Genomic DNA, 23,869 nt, shown 5'->3' on the forward strand with positions numbered 1-23,869 from the left:
TAACAGGCTATTACCAATAATGAATATTACTATGAATGAGAGGGAACAACACTTTTAATTTAACAAGATGTTCAGGTATATTTGGAACAAATGTCAGTGATGTAATCCAAAACATGCTGTATTTAGAATCCTGTGAAGGTCACTCATAGTCACCACACATCTTATTGAAAACTGCCTTGATTAATTGCTGCTGAAGCCCCCCGGGGCCTGTTTCAGCACTGTAGTTATGCTTTGTAGAGCGGAACTGCCATTATGGTTTACAACCTAATGAAAGGCCAATTACACTGAAAATGGAAACTTCAAAATATTGAAACGTCCCCTGAGGATTGGGACCTATTTCCAGAGTGAAATAGATGAGCGGGTTGGAGGGGGGGTAATGAGACACCGCAGAGAGGAGCGCAGAGAGATGCGAAAGCAGAGATGGATGGATGGATGGACGTCATTGCCGGGATTGGGATGCAGCCTCCGAGGCCAAACCCTTGTGTCTCTGTTGTGTTTACCAGTCACAATGACTCATGAGCATCCAGCCACAGGGAGGTATGCCAATCGCTGCCACCTGCTCCCGTCCCCACCGAGAATACTGTTGTAGCTCGAAATGAAATCAGCTGAAAAGAAAAATGGATCCCCCAAAAAAACATCACTTACACCTTGTAAAGTGACCTGAAGGAGAGAGTGCTGGCTCACACACCTGCAAAACTGTTTGTTAGATTACATGAAAACGCACGTTGACTTCAGTTTATTTGGTTTTCATTTGGGGGAGGAGTTCCCAGTATCTTCGTCTCCGGATTGATTCAGTTTCTTCTCGTGGGCTGATGGCTGACAAAGACCTTCTAATATGTCCCTTTATTATAAAAGAATATATATATTTGTAGAGCCTGGATGTGATTAATGTCGATGTTCTCATCTAAGGCCCGGTTATATGACAATGCTGCTCGCAGCCACTGAAAATGCAATCTTTTTGAAAACGGGTCCCAAGGTGAAACTTTTCAAAAACGCTCTGACTCTGTTGGAAACGTGGGAAAACATAACCTTTATGAAACGCTGCTACTGCTCATGTGCACTGGCTGCGGTGAATAGTTTTTGTTGCACGCGTAGATGGACGATAACAACAATGGCGGGCGGCCTACGGACTGTCTCCGGGGACTAATTAGCTTCATAGTTGAGAGTCACCAGTAAATGTCTAATTTTGTTCTCTGCGCACGTGTGTGTGGTTTCATTCCAATCAACAGCACCCACAACAACATCGTTTTCAAAACATTGGCATGTAACATAATGTGATAGTAATACCAGACTGAGTGTCAAAGAAAGCAGATAAACAAAGATATCAGATCATCACATATTACTGCAAAGTCAATTAAATAGCATTCAGTGTTTATTGCTTTTCAATCAATCAAAGAAATTCATCTCAAGTCTTTTAACCATTTCAACTTTTTTCTATTAGACATATTTGTTTTTACTGCATACAATTAATAAAGATTTTACAACATTTATTCTGTGAGATGTCACTGAACTAAGGTTTGTTATCATCAACTTTACGATATAATGGCTTCAGAACAAAGCCTTTTTCCCTCCAGGAAGTGGCCACAAATCATCTGCCAGCTCTTCACATCATTATCTGAGTCATGGAACAATAGACATAAAGATGATGAAGATCCTCGGGGTCCTAGGTGTTGCTGATGACCTTTTTAATCCAGCTGGTGAGCCTGGTGATGCGAGTGTAGACTCCGTAGTAGTCTGGACGCCCGCAGCCTCGGCCCCAGCTCACCACGCCGGCCAGAAACCATCGACCCGACGATTCCTGGCAAACCAAGGGGCCACCAGAGTCACCCTGACGGAGACAGACCACGTCAACGAATGCCAGCAAAGGCCACATGGACATGAGAAATGACAAAGCTGATTATTATGACCAATGACGTAACTCTGTGCTGGGACTTCAAGCTTTTAGCATTTATTTTATGGTCTGCTTGTGAGGCAGTGTCAGCCAGAGGGCATTCAGGGTGTGTTTTCAAGAGTGCACTAAATCCTTACAGGGAAAAAGATCAGTTGGAGGCCAAAATGTTGTGGGTTTGAAGCCAGATCTTTCTGTTTGGAACAAAGAGTGAAAGTTCTTAAAGATCAGCATTTGTTTTGCTGAATTTGACTCTCTGTGTGCCGGAAAGCAAGTACAGTTTTTGTGATTGAGTGTTTCTTCTTCTGAATTTCAATTAAAACCAGGATAAAGCACATGAGCAGGACGCTTAAATCCAACAGCGTTTGGCTCGTAGTGGTTGTGTTTGATGCTAATTGTAAACTGAAACTTTCTCAAATGTCTTTTCATGAAGGTGGTTATTGTCTTGCTTTTGAATGGTTGGAAGCTTTTACTTTGAATGTGACAATTGTTCCATATTGATGGCAAAAGATTAATCATTGCTTTTGCCATTAAAATATTCAACTTTAAAGCAGTATACTTTATTCAAAATCAAAAGCTGGCAAATAATTAGTTTGTCCAGTAAATCCCACAACATCTTAGTCCAAGTCAAAAGTTGACTATTTAAAATGTAATCAACCATATTGATGCAAAGGTTTTATTTGGTTAATTGAGTTTTAAGGTCCATATACACAACAACATTTTCAAGTGAAAACAGAAAATTGTCATTGTGTTTCAGAAGCTGCAAAGAATGCAATTATCCTGCTCTCTGATTCTCTGGAGCAAAAAAATGGAAAAACCTTTAGTCACTTCTCACATGTCATTAACATACTAATCACACTAAACAGTATTTCACTTTCTGCAGCTAAGTCGACAGCGTTCGTGTGATAACTGCTGACGTTGATCAGCATGAGCGCAACCCATACACTTATTTAATATGTTTTCATGTGCCTCTCAGTACCTGACAGGCATCTTTCTTTCCACTGCGGTAACCGGCACAAAGCATTCTGGGAGTGACCTGGTGGCCGTAGGAGCGAACGCAGGCGTCCTCGCTGACCAGACGGACGTCAACTTTCTGAAGAAGGTTACTGGCTGTGCCTGAAATAATAAAAAAATGGTCAGTGAGGTTTATTTAAGTGGGTTCTTCACAATAATGTATAAACAGTGTGTGCACACTAATGCATCATCTTTGAACAGTTTGATGACTTTTCATCTCTGCAGTGAACGAATAGTGTCTTCACATGAAGCACATCAAACAGAGAAATAAATAGTAACAGAGTATTCTCTCAAAAGTTGACTTGGTTCTTCTGAAACTCTACATGCCAAAAAGAAATGCTTCTCAGCAGCTTTTTTTTGTTGTTATCTTCACAACCCCTTTTTCTTCATTTGGTTTATCACACCAGAGACGACTCCCACTCACACTGCTCTGTCTTCTCCTGCCTCATTATTTCAGATGAGTTCATTTCATGTGTGTTTGGTTATCACTCCCCTTGTCACACACACACACCAAAATACTCAGTTTAAAGTAATCTTATCTTTCACAATTAATTGATTTTATATCGAGCAATTTATTAGCCAGAGGAAAGAAAAAAAGTTTATTCATCAATTTAATACTTTACAAACGTGCATATTTTTGTATATATTTGTTAACAATGTACAAAACCTTCCAGACACAGTTCACAATTTTGTTCCTATTATCTTCAGCCTTTGGCTTCGAGCCAACAAGGAACCCAAAAGACTTCCAGCTGCCACTCGGCCGTACCTCCAAACATCAACTTTCTGTCAAACTTCTTGGGCTGAAACTGAAGCTGGAAGTCTCTTAATAAATCACATAATATGCTTCCCGCTTTGGCCAACTTTAAGGCTAAATTATTCAATCACTGTTGTCCAAATAGGTCTCGATGGTTCTATGTTGATATGTTGTGTGGTTTAGGTGACTCTTATCAACTCTTTTATTTGTTTTCTGCTTTTTGCTATCTTATTTTTATTTCCTTTAAAGAATTATGAAAAATGTTTATTGAAAGGGACAAGTTCATATGAGACCTTTCGGCTTCCATCCTCTCTTGCATAGTTAGGTTACGTATTGTAATTTTGTGATGCTTTTCTTTTCTTTCTTTTTTTTAAAGGGAAAAATTGCGACTTCGAAATACTTGGATATTTTTAAAAGCAGTAACTAAAACTGAACTTTTAAAGTGTTAATGTTTGTAAAACCACAGGGCTTAATTTAAGAGTCCATTTACATTGTGTGAGATGTTGCAAACCAGACGCCTGTGGTAAAACGTTCTTTACTTAAGTGCAAGATGGAAAAAGAAACATGAGTTAATCTTAACTGCAGGCTGTAGCGTGTAAACCTGCACATGGTGGGCAGACCCACTCAAGACGAGCTTCAAACCAAACTTTTCATTAATGCCTTTTTTTATATATATATTTGATTAGAACAACATAAAAAAAGAGCTTCATAAGAACCCCGCTCACAGCCTTCTTGGATCTCATCTGTACAGTCATATTTATGGCGAGAATTTTATTCTCGGTTCCTTGTTTTTGTCCTCTCTTCTGGCACTGTAGCAAGCTCTCATTTTCTTATTTTGATCTTGACACATATCGGTCATGATATTTTAGCATATAGCTTGTTTAATAATTATTTTTAAAAATGTTATAAAATTGTTGGAAAAACACAATAATTCCGATCGCATATATTTTCTTCTCATTATAGAAATAATCCTTAACAATATGTATTAAAGGCTGTTTTCAAAGACTCAGTTACTCTTATTAAAGTTTGAGAATCACCCACACAGTTTATAGATATTTTAAAGTTTTACATTGTATCATTTTAGTAAAAATATGAATAATTATATAATGTAGAACAAATTAAATCCGGGCCAGAGTTAATGTTACTTGTGAAAGGTCTATGTGGGACCACCTCAGGTCCAACCTCCTCCTATTCATCATCGTGTTTGGACTGTGAGGACAGTTTGCATGTTTGCTGTTCCAAAAGCTAAAACTGTAAATTATCTCTGGAATTTTTGTAACCTTTAAATAATTTACTGAGACATCAGAAGCTAAACACATGATATTTCTGAAAAAGAAAAATTTGAAGCTTTCGTGAAAACTGCCTGAAGTTCTGGTCACCATCGGAGATGACATTTATCTCTCCTTGTAGTGATTAAAGCCACTTAAAAAAAAAAAAAAAAAAAAAGTGTCAGCCCAGACTCTGTTCCTCTCAAACCTGAGTCAAACATTTCAGGTTATATTTCAAACTTTCCTCTGGTCTGTCTCCTTGTCAGTGTTTTGACATTTATAAGCTCTTTACCCGTTCCCCGGCTGCTAAAAATACCACAGCAGTAATCCCTGGAGTGCATTCAGCTCTGCATGCACTCAGGATTGTTGTGAAAGTTTAGTCAGACAATTATGTGTCATGAAAGTAGAGAAATGTGCGCCAGTTTTCCTTTTTTAGTTTAATGTTCAGAATCCCACTGTGCATACTGAGCATAACAGAAACGGAGTGTACTTTCATTTCTGCTTTTGTTTCAGCCACAGAGAACGAGACTACACTAAAAACCCACTCCATCACATGTCTGAATTAATTATTTTTGTCACATAAAATGCCACTATTCCCAAACTGCAGAATGCCATGCTTGAAAATCACAGCATATTCTGGGACCCAGTTAACCCTAACAAACACAACATTATCTGCAGCTTTTTCATCCATTTGTGAAAATTATTAATTCAATATGGTCACTGGAGAACATATTGATAGATGTAGAAAACAACTTGCAATAAATCGCTTGTGTTTATATTCCCTTTTATCACCGGTAAGATGTTGATATGAATATTTTAAGAGTGTAAAGTCGTAAAACAAAACAATTATATAATGGGTTCTTTTGTTGAATTTCCCACTGAAATGCAAGGTGCAGTTAGGGGTCATTGGGTGGAGCACATGTCAATGGGAATCTAACCAAGACAACACTGGCTCATTATAGTTCCAATTTAAAAAAAAAAAAATCTCGACTTTCATTATATGATAACTTTCAAATGGAATTTCCACACTCAGTTCCAAAACTGAGTATTGAAAACATTTTATGATCTAAGCTCCAGAACTGAACGGCCAAGGTCAGCAATAGTATATATCAAGCTACTTGTCAGTTAGCATTAGAATCATAATCATAAAGTGAAGGTGAGTTTGGGAAATATGCATGATAAACACTGCAGAGGTTGACAGAAAGACAAGTAACCATTATGTGGTAAGTGTATTAAATACGAATCTGTAATCTGCATGTTATTGGACTAAAACCAAAGGAAACCATTTATTATTTTATAAGCATGGCTTTTTTTTAACTCATCGGAAGAATTTCGATATTGATTTTGTGGTGAAAGCTTGTGACCTGTGTAGAAGTGCGGCAAAACCTGCTTCAAGAAATAAAACCATTCTGTGCTCTAGATGTACTTTCCCCCTGATGCTCACCTCCCTCATGGAGCGCCCCCCACCCGGTGACCCAGCAGAGCAGGCCCGGGTCCAGCTGGTGGGTCGGCGGAGGCAGGCAGGCGGGCCGGGCGTGTCCGGCCAGCACTGCGGTGGCGGGCCGGTCCAGCTTCAGCAGGGCCAGGTCGTAGTCGTGGGACTCGTCGTCGTAGAACTGGTGAAGATGGATTTGCTGGACCCGCGCCACTTCCTCTGTTGGACTGCTGCGCTTGAGCACGAGTTTACCGAGGTACACTGTCCACACGGAGGGGGAGTAGAGCCTGAAGCAGGAGAAGAAGATAAGCAGCTTTAATGTGTTCGGGGGTGTCGGTGGCAGAAGGCACCTTGCTGGCGAAGCCACAGGAGCAAGCAAGAAATTGTATCTCAACTGGTGTTTCTGATGAAGCCCTGTATATGGTGTTTGTTTTGCGGCTGTAATGACACAGTTAAAGAGCAATTTCTGAGCTAAACGAAAAGAAACTAAAAGAAAAGACCAATAGCAATCTTTTATTTAAGTGACATTTTAATGTTTTTGTTTGAGGCTTGAAAAAAGATCCTCTATGGCGATATCTGTGCATTGTTTTAAATCTGAAGGTAAAAATGAAGCCAACTTCAGGTCTCCCCGCCTTGTAATACCATTTTCTACCACAAGATGATGCATTGACCTCTCAGCTCGACTAGAAAGAACAAACCAGGGGCTGAAATATAAAGTACGGGTAATTAGGGCCTTAATTAGGGACACAACGTTTTCATGTTAAAGCTGAAAACATGTGTTGTGTTTTGAGTCTTCATTTACACGACGGCTTCCAAGGTGAAACTATGATTACATGGATTTTTGAAAACGTTGCAAATCTGTCTCCATGGAAACAGGGGAACACTCAACTTTTCTGAATTGCTGTTACTGCACATGCACATGGCAGCCATAGTGCATAGTTCTTCTGCACATGCATGAGTCCATGGACAATCAAATTAATGGCAGCATCTAGTGTCATGACTCCCAGTCCATATTCCCCTGGGACTTGGTAGTTTTATAGTTGAGAGTCTCTTGTAATAGTAGTACAACTTCGTCTGTCCATACGAATGTCCGTATATCCGCCATTGTTGATGTTTACAGCGTATTGTTCTCCGTGAGCATGTGTCTGTGGTTTCAATACAAAAACAAACAACATTGCCAACTCATGGCCCTGCATTAAACTACATGAAATCGTTTTCAGCATTTCTGCCGTTTTTGTGGAAATGAACATCGATTTGCAAAACATTGCTGTGTTTCTGAAATGAAAATGCAATGAGTTTTCACTGTGTAAAACAGTATTTTGACTGATAGTTTAACTCTTATCAACGACTAACTAAAATATCATATGCTCTTATTAACCACAATGCCTTGAAAAAATTTAGATATTGTACAAGTACTAACTTTCAGCACATTCTCACATACTGTATATTTAATGAATAACAAAATGAAACATCTGCTAAGGTTTTCTTTTCATATGTGTTTTTAAAATCTTCATTGTCTGAAATGTCAGAACACCCTTGAAGGCTGCGAAAGCTTTTAATCCCAATGCAGAGAAAAACAGTTAATCCCCTACAAGATATTGCAGCAGCAGTTTTGGACATGGTCCAACCAGCCGATGCCGGGATTGACAGACACAGGCCTTTAAAAATTCATAAAATTTTGGTTGTCTGGGATTGGATTGTGCCTGTCAATCTACCCAGAAGCCACACACACACACGCACACGCACACGCACACGCACACGCACACGCACACACACACACACACACACACACACACACACACACACACACACACACACACACACACACACACACGTCCATCTTCTTGCACTTACTGGTCATCATAGAAACAGTGGGCGGCGGACACCACCCACAGATCGGAGATTAGTGCCCCCCCACAGAGGTGGTTGCCTCGCACCTGCAGACTGGCCTGCCACGGCCACTCGCCCTCAGAGGCGTTGGTACCGCCCACGATACGACTGGAAAACTGCCTCAGGCCGCAGTCTGAAAACACACACACACACACACACACACACACACACACACACGCGCGCGCGTGCGATAACTACATCCACTTTCTATCAACCAGAGGAATTACTTCTTAATATATCAACAGCAGCATCTCTGGTGCAACTGATGTGAGAATGTTGCTCCAACTTGTAAGTCAGATGTAATGTGACTTCTATCCATCAGGTGGCACTGGTTAGCCTGGCGCTCTGAGGTTTGCCCCCTTTTTAAATTAGTATTTGCTGAGAGCTTAAGTATTGTCTGAAAATGTTTCAAGTGAAAACAAATCGATTTTGCACTTTCATTTCACAAATGTTGCATTTACACAGCAACATTTTGAAAAAAGATGTCTGGTTACACAGAAACAGCAAAAATGCGGAAAAATAGTGTTCTCATGCCAGAAAACAATACACTGAATAATAACAACGACGAGTACAAGGATATCAGTCTGATGAAGTTGGATGACTATTTTCAAAAAGTTGTGTTTTCCACTATTTCCACAGACATAGACTTAGAGCATTTTCAAAAAGTTCCACCTTGGGAACCATTTTCAAAAAGTTACATTTTCAGTGACTCCGAGCACCATTTTCTTGTAAACGGACACTGAAAAATGTAGCAAAAGTTTTCTGTTTTCACTTGAAAACATTGAAACACTGTGGGCCTAAAAATCTGTTCAGTGTTGTAAAACAAGTTTGTAAGCCAAGAAGAGCCATAAAGAAAAGATTGATGCTAAACTGAGTCAACACTGGCACCCAATGGAGGCATGACTAACAATTTTACATATTGTCCCTTTAAACCTGTGGGGGGGGGGGGGGGAAATGATTTTAATTTTCAAATTGAAGTAATTCAAAATCCCAATAGAAATGAATTAACAATCATTTCCTTCTCACCACATCGTGTCTCATCTGACTCATCTGGGCAGTCGGTCACAAAGTCGCACTCGGGATTCGGCTTCTTCAGACACGTTCCATCAGCGCACACGTACGTCATGTCCGTACACTCCACACCTTCAATAGAACAAACTGCATTTTTAAATTGTATGTAATGATCCGTACAGATCGATAAAAATTTCATCCGGTGCCATAACACAAAACTATAAGTATAACAGGTGTGATACTTGCAGGCTGTAAATAAAGACTTCCACCAGCAACGTGTCATTCAATGTTTCTATATTGTTTTTGGTTCCCAACTGCTGTTACCAACAATTTCTTTCAAGGGAAAAGTCATTGGATCAGTCAAATCTGTCAAAATTCAAAGGAGCGGGTGGGAGGAAAGCCTTTTCTTTTACTCATTTGGTGAATGTCTATGTGTGTTTTTGCTAATGTGTGCTTGTATCTCTGGTGTGGCCCAGAAGTTCATACACTACACAACTTGTAGCGTAAGCCCCTTGGCTTTATTGAAGTGCAGTTCTGCCATCTACAACATGCTTAGACTTTGATTCATTTCTTTTTTTTACTTTGTTTTGGTACAACCCAGTCTCTTTCTTTCTTTATTAGTATATTTCCAGAGGACAGTGCACATTAATGGACACTCGGTAGTCACTTTGTGTAAATGCGCCAGATTTAGCCATGGGCTACTTTCCATCCGTAGTCCTTGTACATTTAAGACAACAACAATTATTTAAAAACAAACAAACATGGACATAGAATACATACACTATTTACAACTCCCCCTGCAATACAAACATATTCCCTAATCTATAACATTAATATTAATAATCAGGTCTTACAAGTGATCACACGATTGATTAGCCTTTAGCCATAGTTTCAGCTCTTTTTTAAATGCTGTAAAAATGGAAGACTCTCAAATAGTAATTGGAAGACTATTCCATATTGTTAACCCTTCCACTGAAATGGTGTTTTGTCCAGTGGTGGTTTGTCTGAATGGAGCCTCACGGTCTCCTCTCGTGGTTGATCTCGTTTACAGATTACTGTCTTCTCGTCTAATAAATTCCTCCAAAGGGGGAGGGGCCAAACCATGAAGGGATTTGTAGACGAGACAAGCATGTTTAAAAATGTCTCTTCACTCTATTTATCTAATTTTCCAGCAAATAAAACTTCCCATTCAGCAGATTTTGTGGAAGTGTTCTTGCAGCAGCTTGGGATGCAGGAGAGGAAGCATTACGGCCACCCATCTACGGCGTAACAGTGACGAGATCAATTCAGTGGAAAGAGGACAAGAATACTAACATTGTCACTCTTTTGCAGTTATGCACTCACATAAAATAACATCAATTCATCCCTGATTTCATACATCCTTCAATCCATCTTCTGTACGGCTTCACACAATCCCCATTGGCTATGGCGCTGGGTACGCCCTGGATCACCAGCCCATCACAGGCTCACATGCACACTTCAGGGGAATTTTGGAGTCACCAATCAACCTCAAATACACTACATTCTACACAATCCCCACTACACGACCATGGCTTCACATCAGAGCTGTTTTTCAAAGCAGTGGAGCCTCTTCATGTGTGCCCGTGCAGGATTGTTTACCATCAGTGCAGTTCATCTCATCAGTGGCTTCGGGGCAGTCCGGGTGTTGATCACATATTTTATAGTAGTCCACACACTGACTGTCCTCTGGACACTTGTACTGCGCCACACACACTGCAAGAAAACATGAGCTTTAACAACAGACAGGGATCGTGTGTAGAAACAAGAACAAACTGTGACAAAAGGGTCAAAGTTGGAGCTGTCGAGGGGTAACTCTAGTGTAGGGGTGTCAAACACATTTTGGTTCAAGGTCCACATACAATCCAATTTTATCTTGAGTTGGCCAGACAGGTAGAATGGTGCGAAAATAACCATTAAATTTAAACTTTACAGCTTTCCTTTGTTGTAGTGCAGAGTATACGTAACACTCAGTACCGGTAAGTACAACAATCTGATCAGAAAGCCAATTTTACCTTCTAGTGCAAAACACAGTGAAATGTTCAAAAATCCAATAGCTGTCGCATTATGCATGCTTTTACAATGTCAAGGCTTTGAGGCTAGTTTGCGAGCAACGAGGTAACTATCTTTCATGGCAGCATCACTGACGTCTCAGCTCTGGCCCCAGTGTTGTATTGTGTCTGCTATTCTGAAGATTTTTTTTTATAAATCAGTGTTATCTTTTACCATTTCCTTGGTGGTTTGTCAGACCAAATAGAGCTTCTTGCGGGACGGTCTTGGCCCTCGGGCCTTATATTTGACACCCCTGCTCTAGTGCCTGCCCATTCACATTATTAAACTTAGACTTGAACATTTTCAGGTAGCCAATTCATTTTTTATTATTTATTGTGTCTGGGGGAAAAAAACCACATAAGCTTTTGAGTTTAAAACAGTAAAATGACAAAGTTCTTTCGCCACCTACGGATATAATAGAGATGTCATTAGTTGATACTTGATCTGAGCCAAAGTGATTTTAGCACTGGATCTTAAAAACTGCCAAATCTCAAAGGTTATAAATCTGCTAAGGTGTTGGAGTCGCAGATTTGAGATTAATTTCAGACCAGCCAGCTTTCATTAGCTGGACACTGTCAAAGCCCACATGATGGATGTTTTGCTTGAACAATCCTCCCCTCAGCCACGTCAGTCACATAAATGTGATGACTATAGATCTCCGAAAGCAGGAATGTCAAAACTCATTTCAGTTTCACATACAATTCCATGAGATCCCAATTGGCCCAGACCATTGATAAAGCAGCAAAATAACATCATGTAATGTGTATGAAAATTTAATTTCTTTTGGGGGGGGATTTTCACACTTTGCAAAATCATCTCACCGGTATATTTGGACTCTCAGGCTTTATGTGGACTACAGACTGAATATTTGACACCCCTGTCCTAAGGAATCCTGAAAAGCCTTGATTTTTGAGCACTCCTTCGGCTTCCATAGCTAATTTGTGAAACCAATCATAAGAGTGTGAAAAGATAAGATATGTACCGCAGTTCCTCTCGTCAAGTCCATTGGGGCAGTCCTTGATTCCATCGCACATGGGAACACAGAGACCGTTCACAGTACAGAGGAACTGGCCTGGGCAAGCTGTGAAAACACACTATTTAGCATGATGCTCATGAACATGGTTGGAATAATTTCTTTGTAACGTATCTAGTGAAATTTTGCAATGACAGCTTACGATCTGACAAGTTGAAGATGCTGTACTGCAGCTGAAGGCCTGGCCCAGTGAGCGACACCTCGGATGTCATGACCACAGTGGTGGTTGAAGAGAGGAGGGAGAGGCGTTCATTGTAGGGCTGCAGACACCTGGTACCACACAGTCTGAGGAGAAGAATGAAGAGAGAGACTGAAGACAACTGCAGAGAAAGCCCACAGGTTAGAGAGGCGTAGTTTACATAACAATGACTTTGCCCTCAAGCTTTTCACTGTCAGCATCTTCTATTCCAAACCTTATCCAAATAACAATGTTTGAGCAGCAGCAGTTTTATCAGCATGAATAGAAAATGGCTTTTTGTTGAAGGTAACATTACCTGTGACTGGAGCAGGAGGGTAAGCTGGAGCAATGCTGCCCCCTGCTGTTCAGTGGTGGAAAATATGTCTTGAGCCAAACAAAACAGTGTGTGTGTGTGTGTGTGTGTGTGTGTGTGTGTGTGTGTGTGTGTGTGTGTGTGTGTGTGTGTGTGTGTGTGTGTGTGTGTGTGTGTGTGTGTGTGTGTGTGTGTGTGTGTGTGTGTGTGTGTGTGTTGGATGCAATTAGCACTTGATTTGGTTGAGCTCATAGCAGGACCAGCTCAGTGTGCCTCGCTGACTGTTGCCAGTGAGGATGGGAGATCTTCTGTACCTGCGGTTCTGGATGATCCACTGCCCCTGGGTGCAGGCCTGATTATAACCGGCTCTGCTCAGCTCGTAGCCCTCGAACTCCAAAGACAAGCCCATTCCTGCACCGGGCATCTGAAAATAACACAGTCAGTACAACAATAGCTCTTCAGAAATGCCTGCCCTTCATTCGTAATCTTTATCAAAAACATGAATCTCAGATGTGACAACATCTAGTAAAGCTTCCTGTTCCTTATGGAAATACACCTTCCTTTTGAGAGCTCGTTTTTCCTCAGAATTATCAAACTAAAGCAGGGGTGTCAGACATAGGAACTGTTGGCCATTACGCTCTCAGATGGTCAAATATGTCCTGCAGGATGATTGACAGGACAATGTGTAAGAATTACAAAGAAGACATTTACCTCACTTTCTCCTATCAAGGGCCGTGTTTACACAACGCTTCAAGCAAAGCCATAAGTTTTGTGTTTTTGATTCAAAAAAGTTTCGCATTGGTAACGTTTTGAAAACAATGTGTGTTTACGTGACAATGGCAGAACACAAAAAAAACATGTCATTTTCATGTTGGGCTCTAGCGGGCGCCGTTACGAGCTACCACATTAACAGTGGTGAGTACACAAGCATTCGTATGGACAGATGACACAGTTGGATTGCTATTACAGGTGAGTGTCAACTATAAAACTACCAAGTCCCTGGAGAAAATGGACTGAAAGTCATGACACTCTGGAGGCAAACATTGTTGTTATCTTTTATCAACTTGCACATGTGCAGAAGAACTATTTACCATCGTCATGGTCTGCGTTTGCAGTAACAGCATTTCAGAAAAGTTGCATTTTTCTCCATCTACACAAAGATGGAGTCAGAGTATTTTCAAAAGGTTCCACCTTGGAAGCCATTTTCAAAAGGTAACAGTTTTATTGGCTCAAAGCACTAATGTGTAAAAAGACACTCAAAATACTAAAAGAGTTTTCCATTTTTACTTGAAAACATTGTGTAGAAAGGGCTCTTCATTACAGCATTTCAATGACAAAACTGATATCCAAGCTGATTTACGCTGTGAAGGTGATATTGTAAATGTATGCAGATATTGGATGTGTTTGTGTAATTATTGCAGATTTAAATGTTAACTTTTTTTCCTCCTTTGCACTGACATGAAGGAAAACTTGACTCCTTCGCCTCCCAAAAAAATGGCATTAAAAGTGTTCTGTGCTATTGTTTTACTGATCCAATCAGTTTGACATTCCTGCTCTGAATCGAAATGTAAGCTTAATGGATTAATCAATAGAAATATCAATGTATGTATGGAGGAAAAGGCTTACAGCAAAGCTCCAGGTACAGTTGGTTTTAGGAGGGTAGAAGCTGGGAAAGAATGGTGTCTTCAGCGTCCCCTGGACCCCGGACACAGCCTCCAACTGAATAGTAGCATTACAGTCTGAGAAAGGATGAAACGCAGAGAAAGAAATATTTTTCCTTTCGTTTCACAACAACAAATGTGTTTTCGTTTGTGACATCAGTAAAGCGAACAACCACAAAACTCAGAGAAGATAATAAAAGACGGTAGTATCCAGGTGTAACAGATTTGTTCCCTCCAGTAAAGCCAAGATAGATTGAAGTCTTGGATACCCACGTTGCCCAGAGGCTGAATCCTTCTGTTTGGACATATTTCAAGACTGGTAGCGCCAGAGGAAGAATCAGACAGTCAACAAACTCGACAGACAGAGATGAAAACTTTAGCACAGACCTGATTTTCCCTCCGGTGCCTTCATCCTGTTAATATTCATGTTTTTAAATGAAAGGGTTTGACTTAAATGAGGCTTAAGAATAGGAGGGTCTGTATAATTTCATCCTGTATTTAGAAATACATCAGCGAAATGGACATGTCTACTGCTTTAATTCACTTCATTGTTTTCACCTCCACCCCTGTCAAATCATCCGATCTTCAGTTTTTCAATAGTAGTAAACTCAAGGCTGTTGGAGGTCTGCACAGCGTTGACGCAGAGGCTGTGAGGTAGTTTACAGAAACACATCGCCTTCACATATTATTTGCATATGGAGTATAAATTAGGGCTTAGTGGAATTGAATAAGTATTCCGATTTGGCAAGTTGCTAAAGGTTAGTATTTGTACTAGTACTCCTCCTTTAAAAAAAAGTGGTATTGGTACTGGTGGACAGACAGGACAGTAAGCCTACTAAAAAAATCATCTTAAAACCGTGAAGCTCACAGAAAAGTTCGGGACTGACTAATCAATTCTGAAAATATAATGACTCCAAATCATAGTCTAAGCTTGAGGATACCAGCAGGCTTTAGGTACATCTAAGAACACTGGCTTATCATCAGTGTATTTACAGAAAGATATCCATCTGTTGGATATCGATGTCATGGTTCACGATTTGTGTTCTTGTGTGACTTGACTTTCTGACTCTGTCTTTTGTTTCAGGCTCCTTGACTTCTCCTTGCGTCTGATTGCTGCTCCCTGCCCTGATGTCTTTCACCTGTGCCTGAGTATGGGATTCTCCTCACCTGGTGACAAGCGGTTTATATATAGGGGTTGAGTTTTGTCTCTTGTTGTTGGTTGGTCTGTGTTTCAGGCTTCCTGTGTGGGAAGCGGTTTCAGTCTGTGTTCGACTTTCCAGCATTACTTCGTGACCCTCCTGTGATCTCGTGGACTTTGGTTTTTGTTTTGCTGGTTGGGCTTAAACAGGAGCTTCTTACCGTGGCGTGTGGAGTCTTGTGCCCTCCCGTGACCCAAAACTAACAATAGCTGCATATTTTCAAATTACAAAACTAAATTGACTTATTGTAATTTGACACCAGCCTCATTGGGTTTCTGGCTGCTAGTGTTTGGAACCGATGACCATAATAGTATCCTATTGATGGCAGCTTGTGCAAAATACTTAACAATAATATCCTTTTTTGTCTTTTAATGTGACAAAGTATGACAATAAACCAGAAGTACCCTTTAAAAATTGTTGTAGCATGACTCAACTCTTTGTCTGGTCAGTTTTCTCTTGCAATTTTTTGTCTGGATGAAGTTTAACAAGACAAAAAAAGCTTCTTTCACAAGACTCTGTCCACTGTGCATTGGACTCAATTACTCATTCTTTTTTAGATGAAATACTTAGGCAGTCTTACCCTGGTGATCCCAGGCCTGAGCAGACAATGAAAAGGGGTCCTTGTAATTGTACAGACCCTGTTTCCAAACCACTGTCATCCACTCGCCTGAAGACAGGACACGAACCACATGTTCACGTCTGCTGCAGCCATACACACTGGAAGGAAAGAGACAGGGATGAAGATCAGAAGTCTGAGCAACAGTTTGCCATTTGCCTCGTTCATATGTGAGGGAATAAATGCCAGAGTGACAATCCTCATTCATCCAAATCATCGTATATCCACCTGCCATGATAGCTTGTAGTTTTTCACCTGAAAAGAAAACGCAGAACTTGCTAAAAAAAAAAAGAAGTGGTTGAAGAATCTGTGTGATGGAAACCTCACTCAACTTGAAAAGAATAACCTCGCCAAGGGTAGCATTCATTAGCACTAGAGTCCACCATCAGAAACCACAAATTGGGAGACTCAATGGCAAAAACCATTTGGGATATAGGTAGGAGCCACAACTGCCAGTTATAGACTGTAACCACGGGGATTAACCACTTACCAAAACCATAAATCTCCTCAGTAACTTGTCTAAGATCACAAGTTGGGAAAGATAAACAACTTAACTACAGTGTGTACCCTCAGTGAGCTTTTAGCATCTAGTCAACAACCAAGAAGCCCCATTCGAACCTGCTGTCAGCGGCGTCAGCTCCACTGATGAAGCCTTTAACACAAAATTTCAAACAATTTCACAACTTCAATCCAATCCAGCAACCTTCATCATGATTAGTCCTGAATTTTTTGTCCCTTCAAAGAAGAAGTCAGAAGTCATCACTCACGATGTGATGAGGTGGTTGTCGGAGGGGTTGATGGAGTCATACACCAGCAGTCTGTCCCGACACTCGGGCAGCAGCCACTCCATGTGGAGCTCTAACTGGGTGCCGGCGACGGCCTGGAGGTGCCACATGCAGGAAGAGCGCTGCGTGTCAGGGCCACTGAGAGCAACGCGGCTGCTGGACACCACCTTCTGGTAACGGTAACAGTCTTTGAGTCAAAGGAGGTGAGAAATTAGCAAAGGGAAGGACTGCTTCTGAAATTGTCCTCAGTTTATGCAATTATCAATCTTTGCAGGTCAAACACAATTCAGAAAAGTACGTTTAAAGTTCAGGTTTATTTTGATTTTACATTTGATTATAGAAGATTTCAGACGGATCTCAAACTAGTAAATACACCAATCAGCCAAAACCCTGAGACCACCATGAGGCGGGAAGATAAAACTAATAACTTGGTAATTTCTTGGTTCAGTCACCCTTCAGAGAAGTCCAATCTGGTCTTTAATTTAAAAAAAAAAAAAAAAAAAAGTCCAATTGCGATGGCTAGATGACTCGATGACTGGATCTCCAATAGGTTGTTGCTGATAGTTTTATGGAAAACGGGGAAAGTACACAATATGAGGCAGCTTGGGGCTGATCGGTGTGTTTACTGTATGGTATTAACAGCAACATTTCAAAATTAATTTTGTGAGGAAGCCATTCTTATCATGTCTCGCATGCAGCCTTGATTATTAAAAAAAAAAAATCTCTCATTGCTGTTTCTGAAAGTTCCAAGCTGCAAATTATAGTTCAATCAAAAACATCAGAAATAAAAGGCTGTAAATGATGAGCAGGAAATGAAGTGTGATACCAAATGAGGCTTTCAAGAGTTCTACAACTTTTGCATCAGTTTCTGTAGGAAGCAGAACAAAGGTTCGATTACAACCAATGAATTCTCTCTTTCTCATCTCCACTGAACCCTTTGTCTCTCCCTTTCTCTCACCACGGACAGTCAGCGTGGTGAGGTGGAGAAGGTATCCACCCAAGCTCGCGGTCTCCTCCCGCTCCGACCCGCCGTACGCCCTCAGGCCCTCCTGGAAACTCGAGGTGACCGTCTGCAGAGTGACTCTGTCAGCGTGGCTGCTCGGTACAGACATCACCATCCAGAAGTGAACCACAACACTCCCCTCCCTGCAGAAACAGAACTCACACATATAGGTTAACATTGTTTGGTTTGTTTTAACCCTAATAAGATACTTGAATAAGCTCACAAAGTCAAACATTATCAGAAGTGTTTTAATTCTGTAAGTTTCATCCTTCCTATTGTAAATTATGTGGTCTTGCTCCAAAATACAAAAAATACATGACCAATCACTTTTACGTTTTCATTTTATGATTTTTCCTTTTCATATTTCATCTTCTTCCTATTGTATTTCACTTAGTTTTAATAATCTCTCTCAGAATATCCTTTAATCTTTTTCTTTTCTCATTTATTTTTCTTTTTTTCTATTACTTTTTTAGTATAAGACACTCTCTGTAACACTGAATTGTATTAAATTGAATGAAAGAAGCAGTATAAATCATGGATTCAATAATGATTTATCTTGTAAGAGCTCAGAGCATTGTGTTGTTGTCTGATTGAATTAATTACCATAAAAATATCTTCGCTGTTCAACAACTTTGCTTGGTCATACTCTGGTTCTTCTCGGGTAAATCTTGAGTTTCGTTATTGTTCTTTGGGGAATAAAACCAGACTTGTGACCATTTCTACTCTTCAATGACCCTATTTGATCCTGTAGCACAAAGTAATCTGAATTAAAGCGCATGATGACCTTTAAGCCACACGATGACCATCTGCCATTCAAAAGCAGTTTTCAAATGGAGGCACTTCCCAATGACCATCATCATCTATAATAGTAGCTAAAGTATTGACATACCCGAAAGCAAACACTGTGGTGTAGTTGAAATATCGAGAGAGCTTTGATTCTTTCATGACTTTTTCGACCTGAAAGACAAAGAAAAAAATATAAAAAAATATTCAGATGTGAGCTTCCAGCTGCACACTGGAGGCTGAATTAATGGCCAATCAAACAGAAGCCCAGAAGCAATTTGGATCCCCCAGGATGTGAACCATGTTATTTCAGTACAGTATCGGAGGAGTTCACGCTCCCTTCGCACCATGCTCCGCACTCCTCTGGCTTCTTTCTTGAAGGCAGGACTGTGGTGAGAGGACAGCTCGGCAGAGAAGTTCCTGTTGAGGATGGACATGTAGGCTGTGTACTGCTGCTGGATACGAGGCTCTAACTTCCAAACCCTGTACTCTGTAACAAAGTTAAAAAAAGAGCCATTAACACTCCAAACACTGACAGAGTCTGCAGCTATGTTACCTGCTCTGCACGATAGTGAGCCAAGAATTGATACCAAATTCTGATTTATAGTGAATATTTATGCAACATCTGCCATGGTGGAAAGGAACTTGATCCCAGAGATGTTTTATATACTGTATATATATATAAGTTTTGTCCAGTTTTGTTATGTCCTCATAACAAGTCAGCAGACACGGGAGACTAAATAGCACTGATCGTTTGGTTTTTAGTTAGGGTCTTTCACACGCTCACACACAGGGCTGATGACGTCGCCGTATCAACAGGGGTACGGCGTCTCTGAAGGTCGATTTATAGAAATGTAAACAAAGACAATTAACTAAAGCTTACTGTTTAAATACATTAGAGGGTAGACTACCTCGTTCCCCGGACTGAATCCTTGGGATTATTCTGCCCCAGTTGTGAGGGTTAGTCTCTATATTAATATTAATAATATGTCAGTCGATCAGGTGGTCGTCTGTTTCTTTTAGGGTGATCACGGCCAGTGGGCAAGTCCGTCACATTGTCTCTCGGAGAAGACTCTACGGGCCCTGGTCAAGGAGATTTAATGTCAGGAGTCTCCACAGGGATTTCCTTCGGTGTGCCAGGGTCGCTCTGGTTGTTTAGGCGGTGATGAAAACCTCTCCGGATAGACGTTCATCTCTGGGGCAGATGAGACTGGTGGAGAAGCGTTGTGTGTAGCCGTTGATCCGCATGTCTTCTCCAGATGTTGTGATCAGCAGTCTCTACACTGTATGAAACAGGTCCCGTTTTAGCAACAATTGTTGCCGGCAGCCACTTTGCACCTCTGGTGTAGTTTCGGGCGAGAACGTGGTCTCCAGCTATGAAACTTGGATTTTGCTCTCCTCTCCACTGGAGCTCTCAGTTGTAGTCGCACAACATCTTATGTCTGCTGAGGTCTCAAGAGATCAAGGCGAGTTCGCAGTTGTCGCTTTAACATGGCCACATGGCCAATGCAGGAGAAACTCTTGTGGAAGCATGGGGTATATTTCTGTAGGATAACAGAAACGCACTTAAGCGCTGGTTTAGGGACTGTGCACCGTGAGATGATTTTAGCGCTGGTTTCATTGTCTGCACAAATCTTTCAGGGAGCCCATTGGTGGCAGGGTGATAAGGTGCTGACTTGATATGCTGAATGCCATTCTCCTACATGAATATTTTAAACTCTTCAGATACCAGCTGTGGGCCGTTATCGCTGACCAGTTGTTGTGGGAGCCCAAAGCAGCTGAAGATGGATCTCAGCTCCTCAATGGTTTTCTCAGACGATGTGCTTTTCATGATGGTAACCTCCGGCCACTTACTGTGCGCATCAACTACCAGCGGGAACATGTGGTTCTCCAGAGCTCCAGCGAAGTCCATGTGTACCCTCTGCCATGGTTCTTCAGGCCAGTCCCATGGATGTAAGGGAGCCAGTTGTGGAAGGTTTCTTAGTCTCTGGCAGGAAACACATGCCTTGATTTTTTCTTCTATAGCAACATCTAATCCGGGCCACCAAAAATAACTGCGTGCGATCTCCTTCATTCGCACCACACCACAGTGTGTTGAATGAAACCGTCTTCTTCTTCTTTATCCATAGTCATTGAAAGGTTTCTTCAGTTTTAGTGAGATTTTATGACCAACCAACCATCCATCCATCCATCCATCCATCCATCCATCCATCCATCCATCCATCCATCCATCCATCCATCCGGTTCAGATTACCTACATACTGTAAATGTCAAACAAACACAAGCACTCTTTCATTCTAACTGCCATTGGTTTGTTTAACAACTGTAAATAGATGTGTTAGCGTGCATGTTGTATGAATGCTGTATATGTGTTTCACTGCTGGCTGTAGCAGAAATTGCCTCTTGGGGATAATAAAGTCACCAGAGAGAACATGCAGACTGAGGGTCCAAATCCTGGACTTGGGATATTCTCGCAGTAAGGACCACCTCTGCACCACCAGACATTATTGAGCCATTTGGTAGCTGTGAGGTTATTTCAAGAGCATTTGTGCTGAGTGAAATCTCAAGGATTAACTGAAGAAATCCCCTATGCCCTGACACCAATCTGTATAGTTGTTGTATTTTTTTAAATCTCAGAGGGGAAAAGTCACATATTTAATCAGGGTAAATTATCGTTGTATATACATTTACATTTCTGCCTCAACAGCTATTTTACAGTGCCACCTGCAAGGGAAAATAGAATTGACTAACCAAGGAAGTACCAGACCAGCGTGACTCCTGTAACTATAAGTATGATGATGAGGATGCCGAGGAAGGCAAGCAGACACTTGCAAGGCTGAGTCCTCCTGGGGCGTGAAGCCACAGCTTGATTGCTGGGTCGAACCTGTGCAGAACAAAGGGCAAACTCTCTCAGACCTGTGATTATTCTGCGCCTTCAATCAAAGACGAGACGCTTTCGGGTTAAAAATACCCGCTAGAGCCGTTTCATGCGGTGTCGCATGGCTCAAAAATCTCCCCCCAACATTATAAATGTAACTTCGATTTTAAGGATTCAAAGTGAACTCTGATTCCCCAACATCAAGGGAACGATTCAGCATATCTTTCAATTTTCTAGTTTTCATGTACTTTTTTATAGAGGACTAAAGTTATACATAACATGCTGCAGTGCAGGTCAGAAAATAATGGACTGCAATAATCTCTACGTGTGTCTGTAGATCATGTGATGGATTATATAGAAGGGATTCCCTCATACAGGAGCTTTCCAAGGGTACAAGGTCCTTCTTCACAGAGCTTTAAGCACTCATGACCTATTTAATTTGTCCCACCAGTGTCTTTGTTTAATGCTGACCTCCTAATATGATTACCATTAAAAGGGGGCTGAGCAAGTTAGCACATTAATAACAAATATTGATTAATGCTGACAATTTCTTTATCACATGTTTTAGTAACCAAGAATCTATTAATAATAATGTAAAAGTTCGACCAAGCTATATAAAGTCAATAAGGTAATAAAATAGTTTTATACAATCACTACCATAATGTAAAGAGTGTGACACGGTTTTTATTCTCTACGTATATTTTATGACCAAATGGCACAAAAGTCCTATATTTTCAAGAAATACAGTTATGTATTATTACATTACTGGCTGCAGTTATTACATTTTCAATGGGTTTTTTAAAAATGCTACTCCAATAAAAAACTGATAAAATCACTGACAAGGTAATGCAATGCAAATTATTCTAATCAATGGCTAAAATTATAACAATATTGTGTCATCAGACTATATTGTAAATATATTTCACAGTACCATGCAAGTTACTGAAAGGTAATACTGAAATACAGTGACTACTTACTTCAAAAGGATTGCGCTACTTTTTATTTAATAAACAACAAGCTACTTTTTACATAAGATTCAGGATGCAGGATGATTGTACAATGTGATTATTCACTGATGAAGAAGCGATTAGCTTAAGGATCACATACGTTTGATTTCTTCTGACCCCTTTACAGACATGTTGGCGTTGGGTATAGATTTATTTTGTGTATATTTATTTTCATTAAACATAGATTTATTCATGCATCTATTTATTTGCTTTATCTACTGAAGATAGATGGATATTAGTGTATATAGATTGTTTCTTTTTTGTATGTCTGTAATAATAATAATAATAATAATAATAATAATAATAATAACAATGACGATAATAGACACAGTGACAGAGGGCTGAGAGACAGCAGCTTCACAACAATATACTATAGAAACTATAGTGTATGTTGAAAAGGCCCTTCTGAGACAGACACAATGAAGTGAGGATCACATGAGAGGAAGTGCGTCAAGTGCAGAAAAGATGAAATGAAAGCCATCGACAAACCAAAAGTCATGTGAAGGCAACTTCTTTATGGAGCAGAGATTTTAGTGGCACATCATACCAAGAGAAAAAAACTCAAAATGCATATATGAGAATGTGTTTCATGCTTACTGACCCCATTGTTGAGGGCCGCAGGCGCGACTCCCTGCTCACATGAAACCGACTTCTTGGAGCCGTGGCCGAGCGCCATGGGGTCACTCCACATTCCTGCCTCCTTGAGAAATCATCTCCACGTACAGCAGGGCTCCGACAATCCCCAATCTATCTGCTTTTACTGAGCATCTCTGACGATCACGGAGCCGGACACGTTGCGGCGACCGACAGACGACGACTCGCTTTCTGTTTGTAAGTCCAAAGGTGAAAAAAGACTGTCAATGTTTCCCAAAGCCCTTTTGGATTTGCACATTGCTTGGAGATGAGTTGTCTGCGTGCGTCTGTGGAGCTTCGAGGGGATGATTGTTCACATGTACCTGCCGCAGGTGCAGGGATGCTGTTGCCTAGCAACAGTGATCCACAGGGTGAACTCACCTGCACAGGTAAGTCAGCAGGGAGAGAAACTGGCACATGTTTATTTATGTGCAGGTTTCTCCAGAGTTC

At 40.8% G+C, this 23,869-nt stretch overlaps 1 protein-coding gene across 1 annotated transcript; it reads right to left on the reverse strand.

The window, feature by feature from the left end:
- Positions 1-1,341: 1,341 nt before the first annotated feature.
- tmprss6 (transmembrane serine protease 6) lies at positions 1,342-23,619 on the reverse strand. Its single transcript, XM_080462927.1, has 18 exons — positions 23,388-23,619; positions 21,653-21,785; positions 19,249-19,391; positions 19,008-19,075; positions 18,074-18,261; positions 17,942-17,983; positions 17,098-17,302; positions 16,295-16,431; positions 14,481-14,593; positions 13,169-13,278; positions 12,506-12,648; positions 12,313-12,411; positions 10,881-10,994; positions 9,276-9,392; positions 8,214-8,382; positions 6,369-6,646; positions 2,868-3,004; positions 1,342-1,828 (listed from the first exon to the last, which is right to left on the reverse strand). The coding sequence occupies exons 1-18, from the start codon at positions 23,475-23,477 to the stop codon at positions 1,664-1,666; spliced, it is 2,451 nt and encodes an 816-aa protein (XP_080319053.1). The 5' UTR covers positions 23,478-23,619; the 3' UTR covers positions 1,342-1,663.
- Positions 23,620-23,869: the final 250 nt, after the last annotated feature.

Source organism: Lipophrys pholis (assembly GCF_963383615.2).
Source record: "Lipophrys pholis genome assembly, chromosome: 5".
NCBI classification, from domain to species: Eukaryota; Metazoa; Chordata; class Actinopteri; order Blenniiformes; family Blenniidae; genus Lipophrys; species Lipophrys pholis.

What these genes read in the sequence shown, in the direction of transcription:
- tmprss6 (XM_080462927.1), bottom strand. Translation starts at nt 23,477, where the DNA reads ATGTGGAGTGACCCCATGGCGCTCGGCCACGGCTCCAAGAAGTCGGTT. An exon ending in GACAACCACCTCATCACATC is followed by an intron (nt 16,432 to 17,097) that starts GTGAGTGATGAC and finishes CTTTCCTTCCAG; the next exon opens with TGTGTATGGCTGCAGCAGAC. An exon ending in ACTGTACCTGGAGCTTTGCT is followed by an intron (nt 13,279 to 14,480) that starts GTAAGCCTTTTC and finishes TGTTATTTTCAG; the next exon opens with ATGCCCGGTGCAGGAATGGG.